Source organism: Herpailurus yagouaroundi, unplaced genomic scaffold (genome assembly GCF_014898765.1).
Source record: "Herpailurus yagouaroundi ecotype Mexico unplaced genomic scaffold, PumYag 184, whole genome shotgun sequence".
Classification (NCBI taxonomy): Eukaryota; Metazoa; Chordata; class Mammalia; order Carnivora; family Felidae; genus Herpailurus; species Herpailurus yagouaroundi.
This window is the reverse complement of record NW_024412415.1, coordinates 23201041-23212856: the sequence shown is the minus strand read 5'-3', so window position 1 is coordinate 23212856 and position 11816 is coordinate 23201041. Positions and strand designations below refer to the sequence as shown.

Here is an 11816-nt window from a genome sequence, read left to right as displayed (position 1 = left end):
GAAGGAAGGAAGGAAGGAAGGAAGGAAGGAAGGAAGGAAGGAAGGAAAAAGAAAAGAAAAGAAAAGAAAAGAAAAGAAAAGAAAAAAAGAATTTCTAAATTTGGAAAAAGTGCTTAACAGCCCTGAGAGTTACTTGCCATGAATAAATACAGACTGTCCTTGATTAAGTCTGCCTTCTCCATGCTTGGGTGGAATATCCTGTAACACTGGGGCTGCAAAGAGCAGGAGCTGCTGTGCTATTTAAGGCACTGACACTTATGACCACCAGGGCACCTCCTGGAGAAAGTGACACCTCTGTGTGCAACTCAGAATCTGAACCCCCATCTCAATGATGGCAAAGACAAATGCAGCTCAAAGGTTTAGAGTCTCAGCTTGGAAGCGCCTTCTTTAATTTCTTTCTCTGGCTTCCTAGCAGGGTCTTTACTGTGGCCATGCTTGAAGGAACTGAATAATGAACTGAGGACATCCCGTGGTTTACTCTTCTACAAAGGCACAGGGCCCACGTGTGGTTCAGCGTGCTCACCCTGTCACAGAAGGCACCGGTCTAACAGTGAGCAGATGAGTACCTGCAGGCCGATGGAGTCCGATGCTAAGGCTGAGTTCATGGCATTAAAGCTGTCCAGGGCTGACGACTGTGTCTGGATGTGATTCTCTAGATACTCCTGCTGAGCCTGTGAAACCTGGACAGGATGTCAAGTGGTTACACAAAACCATATATACCAGCAACAATCTTAGGTTAGGCCGGAACTTTCTCCTGACAGGAGCCACATCCATTTCAGTGATGTGTCAGGTACAGCTTAAAATACAGTATCAACATCTGCATGACCCGAAGAGAAGACAGACAAGAACGCCTTTCCTTTGTATAGTATTTACACTTTCACCCGCGGGGCCTCACTTAGTCCTCACAACATCATGCAGCAGCCGGAACATCCCCTTTTATACAGAGGAAACAGAATCGGAGTTAAGGGATTTGCTCCCCAACAGCTGAGCAGTGGCACAGCTGGAACGAGAACCCAGGTCCAATACCTTCTCGGGCCATCTTGCTCTTTCTCCTCACCACAGAAAGAACACACTTGGGGCTCACGCAGTCCTAAGAGTTGTTTCGTGGCTGTTGCTGTGTTACCTTTGTTGGGCGTGTGTGTTGAACATGTTTGAGACTGTTTCATCAGAGACAGTTCCACCCCACCAGTCCCAAGCTAGACCTTAAAGGAGGGCTGGACATACAGAAGCAGGGAGGCAGAACTAGGGGGTGAGGGTTCCGGGCAGGCTCAAGGGTAGAGCCCTGCGTGGTGTGTGGGAGCCACAAGCAGTCAGAAATGACCGAAGAGGAGGTACGCTCCAAGAGTGGGAGGCAGAGTTGACACGGCAGACCAGGACCAGGAGCGTGTGGCACGTTCTTGTTCACGGGTGTGTTCACACAGCAGGAATTTAGGAATCTTATTCCAACTGTGGAATGTGGGGTGGCCTGGAGGAGGAGAAGACTATAGGCAGAGAGACGCATTCCCATGACCATTCTCACAGGAGAAAATGAGGGTGTGCAGGAGACGGTAATGGAAAGCCAGGGGCAGAGACTATTTGTGCATCTATTGCAAATCCCATCCCCTGGCTTTAATTACAGATGTTGACGTGTGTCAGTGGATGGCAGAGTGAAATTTCCACAAGTATGTGAGAATTTCACAAGTGTCCTCCCACAAGCCAGTGACAATGGGCTAGGTGGGTATGTTTACACAGTCCCACGCCTATCGTCAAGGCAGCGGGTCTTACCTAAGCAGACCATCTCGCAGCCAAGCCATATGCTAAACCCTAATGCACAACTGCTGTACCTATGCTTCCTTCCTGCAGAAACTAATTTTTATGGAAAGTAGGTCATATATGCATGGGCTTTTGTTCTTCAACACTGTGAATTGCAAATATAAAAAAAATTTTTTTCTCACAGGCATTAGTTTGTTTAAACCACAGGTATGTTATTTTTTCTTAAATCTGTAATACATCCACACAGTTCAAACACTTACAAAGTACAAAAGGTACACATTCAAATACATCTATCACTCCCATCCCATCTACTCAGGCACCACCTTGCCCACTCTGATCTTCAGTCAGGAATCACAATTATTGAGAGGCACCGGGGGGTTCAGTTGGTTAAGCATCTAACTTCAGCTCAGGTCATGATCTCGTAGTTCAGGGGTTCGAGCCCCCTCATCGGGCTCTCTGCTGTCAGCACACAGCCTACTTTGGATCCTCTCTGTCCGCCCCCCTCTCAAAAATAAAGATTAAAAAATAAAAAAGAATCAGAGGTCCCTGGGTGGCTCAGTCGGTTGAACATCCAACTTTGGCTGACACCCTGTGAGTTTGAGCCACGCATTGGGCTCTGTGCTGACAGCTCAAAGCCTGGAGCTTACTTAGGATTCTGTGTCTCCCTCTCTCTCTGCCCCTCTTGTGCTCGTGCTCACTCGCTCTCTCTCTCTCTCACAAATAAACATTAAAAAAAATTAAGTTTCTGGATCATCCTTCTAGTAACTACTTTTGCACCCGCAAAACTTAGCTAAACACTTATTTTCCCCTTCTGTTTTACATAAGTGGTGGCTCATTGTAGGTATTGTATCTTGCTTTTTTTTTTTTTTTACCATCCACTCTGTATCTTTGAAATCTTTCCATATCTGTTTTTGAAGAGCTTACTTGTTCTTTTTATTCTCTCCTCTCCCCTCCCCACCTTCTTTTTAAATTCTGCATATTCTACTGTAGGATCACAATTTATTTTACTTTCCCCTTCTTCATGGATGTTTAGGTTTCCAATCTCATTACTGTTACAAACAGTGCTGTGATAACTACTTTGACACATAGGTCATTTCACAACGTGAGAGTTTATAGAGTACGTTCTTAAGAACGGAATTGCTGAGTCACAGGATATAGGATGTGGCAGATACGGCCATTTTGCTGTCCCTGGGAGTACTACACAATGACATCCTATCCAGCCACCTGACTGTTTGTCCACAGCACTGCTAACGATGTCTTGTCCTGTTCCTGCAGGTGTGCTGAATTCATAGGTAAAAGTTCCATCTCAGGCTGGTTTGCCTCTGCATCCCTCTTATTGGGAGTGGGGTTGAGCATCCTGTCAGACACTGAAGAACTCTTCACCTTCATCTTGCTGTAGGTTACTTGTAACAAATATCTTGCCTATTTCTATGGCTTGTGGCCTTTTCTTCTTGATACCTGGGCACTTTTTTGAATACTCAGAAACTTAGCCTGTTATCTAGGAGACGAAGGGCAAATCAGTTTTCCTAGGTTTGTCCTTGGATTTTGACTAGTGGCCCTGCCAGCACACGTCTTTCATGTCAGTGTAGTCGAAATTACCAAACGTTTCTTTTATGGTCCTGAGATTTCATGTCAGAGTAATAAAAAGCCTTTTTCACCCTTAGAGTATAAGAGAATTCAAATATATTTTCTTCTGGCACTTTTAAGTTTTACCTTCAATATTTAAATCTTTGATCTCTTTGGAATTTATCTAAATGTAAGTCTGTCCCAACAGCATATGGTGACTGGTCCATTTTCCTCCCTTTAGTTGAGATGTTGCGTTTATAATATATTGGGGTAAATTTCTGGGCTTTTTCATGGATGCTTATTTATTTATGTGCCAATAGGATACTCTTCTAATCTCTGACAGTCTCTCAGTTTCTTGTAATATTAATCGAGCTAGTCTCCCTCGTTCTATTTTTCCCCCCAGAATTTCAACTGTTCATATTTATTTTCTGTATACTTTGGAATCACCTAGTCCAGCTGTAAAGACACAAAATAAAAATCTGCTCGTATTTTTATTGGGTTACATGACGTTTGTATATTAACCTGAACAATACTGACTGATGTTGGTGTTTCCCGTCTTAGCACATGGTATGTCTTACCTCTTGGTAGAGTTTACTCCTAGGTATCTGGTGGTTTTCTGTTGCTCTTATTACTTCTAACTGGTTGTTTTTTGTAGGATGAAGTCCGTTTGTTTGTATCTATTAATTTTTTTATCCTGCTACCTTACAAAATTATTTTTTATAGTAGTGATTTTTTCATTGGTTCACTTGAGCTTTCGGGGTATATGATCATATAGTTTGTAAACAGTGACAGCCCTACATCTATCCTCCCAGTTTTTATACCACTAAATTTATTTCTCTTGTTTAGTTCCATTGGCTAGTTCTTAGGTACAATGTTAAATAGTAACAATGATAGCTGGCTTCCTTGTCTTGTTCCTGACTCTACAGGGAATGCTTTGAAGGCAAAGATTATTCTTGCCACAAAAAATGTTCCTCAAAATAATAAGCTTAATTCTGTGATAAAATCTCAGTTCACTTAAAATAGGATGCCACTCACAAAGAACATCATAAACTCAGATATGTTCAGGTACCAGCCACTGGGAGGCAGTTCTAAGACCTACCATCCTTCCATATTTCCAAGTCACTGGGACATTGACTTACTGACAGTTCCTGGGTGAGCTGTCGAATCTTCTGTCTCATTTCATCATAGTCTCCATACATTCGCTTCCTTACTTTTTCCAAAGTGGCTCTCACCTGCAGCCCACAAAGATGCTGGTTAAAGATCAAGTTATAACACTTTTACATAAGACTGCCAAAACCCTAATTTAAGGGTTTTAAGAAACCCTAATGGGAAGACGGGCCCACACACACAATTTTAAGTACATGACAGTGGGGAGATTAAGGGAGAAAAATCATCCTGACATCTAGTTAAGAGCCAGTGGTATTGTCCAAATAATAACAATGATAATAAATATGTACTATGATTGTATATAATTATTAATAAAGATTAATTACTAAATAATAAGCTCTGAAGAAAAAATGGTTTGTTGAAATTCACCTATCACCTATTAAACCACATTCAGGTAAGATTTACCTCTTTTTCTTTTTTTTTTTTCTTGATTTACCCTTCTTTCTATTGCACATTTTTGTAAGTACAAAAATTTTAACAAGTTGACTCTATAAACAGGCAGCTAAGAGGAATCAAAAATCCAAAAAGCAAAAAGCAACTTCTAATTTTCTCTATCTCCACTCTGACCAACAAAGAGCAATTAAATACCTGGGATGAACAGCAGGGAATTAGGAGCCTAGAAAGCCCATAAATTTGAACATCAGTTCTTCAATAATCACAATAAGGCATGAAATAGAACAAAAGTCAGGGTGACCCCTAACATCTGTTTACATAATCACTGTTTAAGTTTTTCCTATAGTAGCACTTCTGGAGTGGTAAGGAGAGCCTTACAAATTTTGTAAATAAAAGCAAAAAACCTTGTCCCTGTCTCCTCCCTTCTTCTGCTACCCCTCTGATGGAGAACTCAGGAATCCTCCAACAGAAAAGAAGCCCCAAGGCGTCTGTGCGGCTCAGTTGGTGAAGTGTCCACCTTTTGGTTTCAGCTCAGGTCATGATCCTGCCATTGAGCCCTGCATCAGGCTCTGTGATGAGTGTGGAGCCTGCTTAAGATTCTCTCTCTCTCTTTCCCTCTCTCCCTCTCCGCCTCTCTCCTCTGCTCTCACTCTCTCTCTCTCTCTAAAATAAATTTAAAAAAAATTTTTTTAATAAAAAAAAAGGTAAAGAGGTCTCAAGGGAGCCCTCTAGAGGGAGGCTCCAGAACTTCCAATGACAGAAGGGCTCAAAGGCAACAGTTGGTTGGAAGAACCAGTGTGCTGGGGACAGCATGGGGACACTTCACCTTGAAGCTGCATTTGCACAGCTAGCACATGGCTTTAAATCAGACTGCATGTTTATTCAGGGTGACTGCATATTGGTAAATATTTCAGCAGGGGGTGCAGGAGAGGGGGGTGCAAGGCAAGAGTCCAAGCCTTCACTAGATGAATCCTGATAAGAGTCTACTTTCTTCCTGTCATCTACAAACATTTTAGAAAAATGAGACCAAAAGCACAACTCTTCACTCTGGGTAGACAGAATGGCTTTTACCGTGGCCCTGAGTTGGCTCTGGTACTGCTCACCAGTGGGGACTGGGGGAGCTGGGTGGCAAATACTGCAGGAAGCTAACTGGGCCAGAGTCACTCACGGCAAGGAAGAACAAACAACCTCATAAACATGCTTAGGGATGAGCCAGCGCGAGATGGATCTGAAGCCAACTATAGGAGGTGGAACCTGGAAATTAATTTTTTAATGGAGGCTGGCAATTCAGGTCAGAACCACTCCTGTGACCTAGGCACATGTCACCCCTGGTTCAGAACCAGCCTCCACCTGCTGTTTTTGTCTTGGGCAAATGGCAAGTCTCAGCCTTGTTTAAAAGGCTTACGTCTGAAGCACTGCCATGTTATCCGAGGACTTTAAGTAAGGAGGGACTAAGTATTTCTGTAAGAAAAATACTGGAGACTAGGAATGTTCAAGTTGCTCTTATATATGAAAATCAGGAATGATATATTCTGAATGATTACAAATTGTATTCGGGGATAGGATGACTAGGGATTTGAGATAACACATGTCCTATGCATTTGTGTATGTGTATAGCTCGTTTTGCGTTTATTTTCTCTATTAAGCATTTATTATAATGAATTTATTTACATTTATTATACATTTATTTACATTTATTTACATTTATTATAGTAGTATTATAATACTACTTTTAATCAAGACAAGATTATGTTTTATTCCTTTTAATTATACAAATACCCAAATCTTTCAAGACATGAAAGAAGATGTCCAATAGTTATTTTTAATATTTGATCACAGATGTTCTTTTAAAAAATCCATATAAAAGTTGACAACATGACTTTGTATCTTGCCTGCAAACGCACCAAATAAAATGGGGTGTGCAGGTTTTAAAAAAATTTTTTAATGTTTTTTTTGAGAGAGAGAGAGAGACAGAGCACGAGTGGGGGAGAGGCAGAGAGAGAGGAAAACACAGAATCTGAAGCAGGCTCCAGGCTCTGAGCTGTCAGCACAAAGCCCAACGCGGGGCTCGAACTCAAACTGCGAGATCATGAGCTGAGCCAAAGTCGGATGCTTAACCAACTGAGCCACCCAGGTGCCCCACAAAGCTGGCAGTTTTGACTTTGGGGGCCCCTTCCCAAACTCTGCAATCTACACAGGAGAAAACTGAAGCCCAGAGAGAACAAAACCTTGGCTGGGCCAAAAACAGACGTGGTACCTCTGAGGTAGGCCACTGCCCCACCTGGCTCTGTTTCTCAAGAGCACTTTCTAGGCCACAGGTTGGTGCTCAGAGCCCATGAGCATGAAAGTAACTCAGGTGCTATTTAATCACACTGATTTGGAAAACAAGGGCACTGAGAGGCCAAAATAACCAAAAAGGAAAGGAGATAGATAGATGGATAGATGGAGGGATGGATGGATGGATGGATGGAGAGAAGACAAAAAGAAATAAAAAATTTAAAAGGAAATGCTCCTTAACAACTGTTCTGGTTAAATGTCAGAATTATGGATTCATAATAAAAAATGTATGGATTCATACATTTTTGTATTTCCCATTCTTTCTTCAAAGAGTGTGTAATTAAGAAGAAATGGAATAGTAAACACAAAGAAATGGCATTGATTGGCCTAGGACGGACTGTGTCTAGTGTGGTTGACTTTTCAGCATCTGTTTGAACATAATTAATTGGTCTGAGCCAGCCATCATCAATCTCATTCTCCTCAGCAGGGGATCCATCCAGCGATAGATTTGGGAATGGGCATGTGACCCAGTCCTGGCCAATGAGACATGAGGAGAAGCCTAAAAGAGGGCCTCTAAAAAGAAACCAGAGATAAGCGGCCTCTTCTCTTCCTCCAGACACCATCACATGCTCAGATGATGCCATGAGCCTGAGGATGAAGGAGGAAAGAACCAAGCGAAATTCAGAGAAGTAGGACTGGAGACTGGACGTGCCCTGCCTGGAGCCCACCCACCCGTGGACTTAGCCCCACATGACACAAATTTCCTTTGTTGGCTTTTCCGTTACTTATGGTGAAAAGCAAACGAATTTATAGTTTTCCAAACTTATATATTAAGAGTAGAATATCCAATGTAATAAGCAAAATTGCTTAAAAGCCTCTGTATCATTCATGGAAAGGAGTCATTTGGTCTCCTGAGTACCCCTGCTTAGTAACATCCAGAAGTTCACTCTGTACCTCAGTGCAGAATTACATCCGTATTTTTAACATTACCATAAAGATACGTAGAAATATTTCCACCCAAAAAGGCGACACTAGGAATTCTTCCAAAATGTCTTATTACGTTCACATCGATGCTTCTGACTCCACCTTCTCACATGCTACAAAAAGAGGATAAACAAACAAAAGTCCTTAAATGACTCACGTCTTTGATGTAGTTCATCTCTTCTTTCAGCTGATTGGTGGACCACCCATACACCACCATTTCCTTCTGTTCGTTGGGATCTGATCTCCGCACCACACCGTAGACAACACCCTGGGGAAGTTTCCTGGTCGGTTCTCCATTGCTTAAGTCAGGACGCTAAGACGGTGGAAAGGAGAAAAGGGTAATGATCATTTAGGCCTCGTGGAAACAGCTGTGATAATGGGTGCACCATATATGGCTGTGCGGGCTGTGCTGGCACAGAGGAGCCCAGGGGCAAAGAGAAACAGGGGAAACCCTGCCTGCTCGCTGTTCTCCCACTGGCACCCAGCATGGGTGGAGCCAGCCTTTTACTGTAGAGGAAGGGTACCTTTCTCAAATTTCTACAGAAACCCTAACCACCCACCCAAGAGTGGGCACCTCGCCCCGGAGCAGGGCACCTTTCTCATTCTTACAAAGGTGCCAGACAGACCTGTGTTGTCCATCATGACAACATCAAGTGCCTGCATTCTCACATTTCTAGTAAGCTGGTAATGCTGCTTTTCCCCTGATCTCAGTTCCTCCGTGTGCCCTCAACCTCATCACGAAACACATCACTTGCAGTACAGGAGGCTGAGATAGTGGGAGAAGAATGTGGGCTGCCCCCTGGCAGCCACATTATCCCCTGAGGTCAGGACTGACTCTGGAGCCCGCTCTGAGAAAAGGAGGTGGGGGTGAGTACACAACCTGCTGTGACCATTCATGAAATATTTCTGAAAAGCCAGGCAGAGGCAGCGTGACTTCACTCCAAAACCATCTTCCTGTGCCTTACTTCCTTCACCTGAAGCTTTGCTCAGGGTTGAAATGCAAACACCCTCGGGAAGGCGTAACATGGCCAAGTCCTAACACCCGTGTAGACTATGAAGGCTCAAGAAGTGGGAGAAAGGGAACTTAAGATCTGTTCAGCCTCTACTATAGGTTGGGTGTGTCCCTTAGTACACCTAAGTTGTGAAGACAACCACCCTATGACGTGGCAATTGTCCTCTCCACTTTATAGCTGAGAAAAACAAAGCTCAGAGAGGTTAATAACTTGCTGATAGTCACATATCTAGATTCAAGACCAATTCTGTGTGACACAAAGTATACTTCCCCATACTGCAGGCTCTGTTAGATGCAGGGGGATGGAGTCAGAGCCTCCACAGCATAGAAGGGCGAGAAAAACCCAGGGACTGAGACTTCACAGACAAACCGACCTACGTCCTATATCCCCTTGGGCTAACCCTGGTACTTTGGCAATCACCATGCAGAAGTGTGAATTCCATAAGAGCGACTCTGCCCTCCCACTGATTTTTAAGCCACTTTTGCCAAAATTCCTTCCATGCAACTCACACCATATTTTTTGGCAGGCAAAACTGTCATTTGCATTTTAAAATCATTCATTTGTGGCAGAATGAAAATCTTCTAAGTCCATTTCTTTAAACTTTGTCAAAGAAAAGTCTAGAGAGATACATGGCAAATTATTAACAGTAATGACCTCTAAGGAGGGGGACAGTGGGGTGGGCGGGGATACTGGGCATTGGGATGACTTTCAATTCTGTCTTTATACCCTTTTGTATTGTTTCTCTGTGATGGGAGCTTTTAAAAAAAAAAAAAACTAAAAAACAAAACACCCATTGCTTCCACCCTTCCATACATACTTGGAAAGACATAAGGAATTATGATGCTCTGCATTTACTTCCAGAAAATGATTCCACTTGAGGCCTTCGTGCTTGGGCCCCACAGGCACTAATGCAACTCCTGAAATGTGTACATAAATTTAGATGAAGACGTTGTCAGATGGCTCTTGGTGGAATGATGAGCTGCGAGTCCAGGCCTCTGGTTTCCCAGACATAAAATTAGGAAGAGGAAAAGCTCTAATGAAACTCTCTATGTACCAGGAAACAAAAGCAAACTCTTTCAGTCAGACCCCACCCACTTCCTGAAAAACAAGCTGAGGCTGACAGAAGCAGAAATGCATTTCTGCAGAGCAAAGCCTTTCCCATATGGACCGGCTTTCAGGAAAAGGCTCAGGTGGCCGCACGCAGACCACTCTGCCTCCCTGCCCTGCCGGGACACGAGGACCACCGCCTACGGAAGAAAACACAAAATGTCACGGACAACACAACAAGGTCTATGAAATTCATGGACCTAACGGTTACCCACGTGAAAAGACAGCCAAGATCTGTTAAGTGAGAACCAGTCATTTCCCTATTCTTGTTTTTTTTTTCTTTTAAATGTCTGTTTGTGTGTATAAAACATTGGAAAGGACGGAACCCAGACTTTTAATACCAGTGTCTTCAGTTAAAACAGGATTTCATTTTTTCCTTTATGCCTCTTAGCCAAAAAAAGAGCGGGGGGGATTATTTTTGAATGGACAGCTTTCATTTCAACTTTCAAAAAACTAAACCTAAAAGAATATTACAAAGTCAGGGACTAAATAAGAGCCCAGAGAAGGGCCATGAGGATGGGCCATTCCCCGAGGAGAAGGTTCCTGAGGCAGTGTAAGCAGAAACTGTACTGTGACGGGGACAGGGAAGAGATGTTTGCCAAGAAAGCACAGGGGAGCAATATTTGTTGTCTGCTTTATTATACAGTATTTTCTTTAATCCTCACAATAACCCTACCATGTAAATATTAGTTCTTCCAAAGTGCAACATCCAAGTGCCTGAGTACATCTTCCCAAATCTAAGCTCTTCCCTTGACCACAAAGCCTTCAAAATAGCTAAGAGTCAAGAGTGAAATTGAAAGTCATGTCTCCATGCGGCAGCCCAAACCTCAGGGGCAGGGAAGCCAACACCATGGCCCCCGGTCCGGTCGGGCTACTGGGAAGAGGCAGGCTCAGGATGGGGAGGCCCTTGTCCAGCCTCCTGGGATCCGTCTTCCCCTCTGCCCTCACTGCCTCCTTTCTGTTCCTTTATCAGCAAACCTCTCCTTCTCACCACAGGGCATTATGCGGGCTATTCCCTCTGCACGAGGTGCCCACTGGTGGGCTGAAATGTCTCTCCTTCAAGGCCTCTTCAGACTGGTTAGGCCTCTACACCCTCACCACAACCACAGTGGAGTGATTATTAGTATTGTCATCTATCATCTATGTAAGGCCTGCTCCCCAATCCACTGGGCCTCCTTTGTCTTCTTTTCCATCATAATCCCTGACATCTCACAGTGACAGACACTCGATGAGTTTCTCAATAAATATTTGCTGAATAAAGAGGGAGTTTTAGAAGTTGGAAGAGGTTCTGGGGAACTTCCCAGTATACATAAATACAGTCCAGCTGAAGGGAACACCCTCTGATCTTCTTAGAGGGAGGGACAGGGAGCTGCGGTTTGCCCCCATCATAAAATCTCTAGGAGTTGCAAAGGAGCCCGAGACTGCTATCATTGTGATGAAATGTAAGTAAGCTCTTGGTGAAAAATTGGAGAACACAGGGAGAAGAGAAGAGAAGAGAAGAGAAGAGAAGAGAAGAGAAGAGAAGAGAAGAGAAGAGAAGAGAAGAGAAGAGAAGAG

At 43.4% G+C, this 11816-nt stretch overlaps 1 protein-coding gene across 3 annotated transcripts in view; it reads right to left on the bottom strand.

Moving 5' to 3' along the window:
- Window positions 1-11816, bottom strand: part of MYZAP (myocardial zonula adherens protein) — a 90857-nt gene that overhangs the window by 58835 nt on the left and 20206 nt on the right. For all 3 annotated transcript variants that reach the window (XM_040492811.1, XM_040492812.1, XM_040492810.1), the window contains exons 3-5: window positions 8297-8452; window positions 4458-4550; window positions 567-680 (exon numbers count right to left, since the gene is read on the bottom strand). In XM_040492811.1, coding sequence (XP_040348745.1) covers window positions 567-680; window positions 4458-4550; window positions 8297-8452 — 363 coding nt within the window. The remainder of the gene's footprint in view (window positions 1-566; window positions 681-4457; window positions 4551-8296; window positions 8453-11816) is intronic.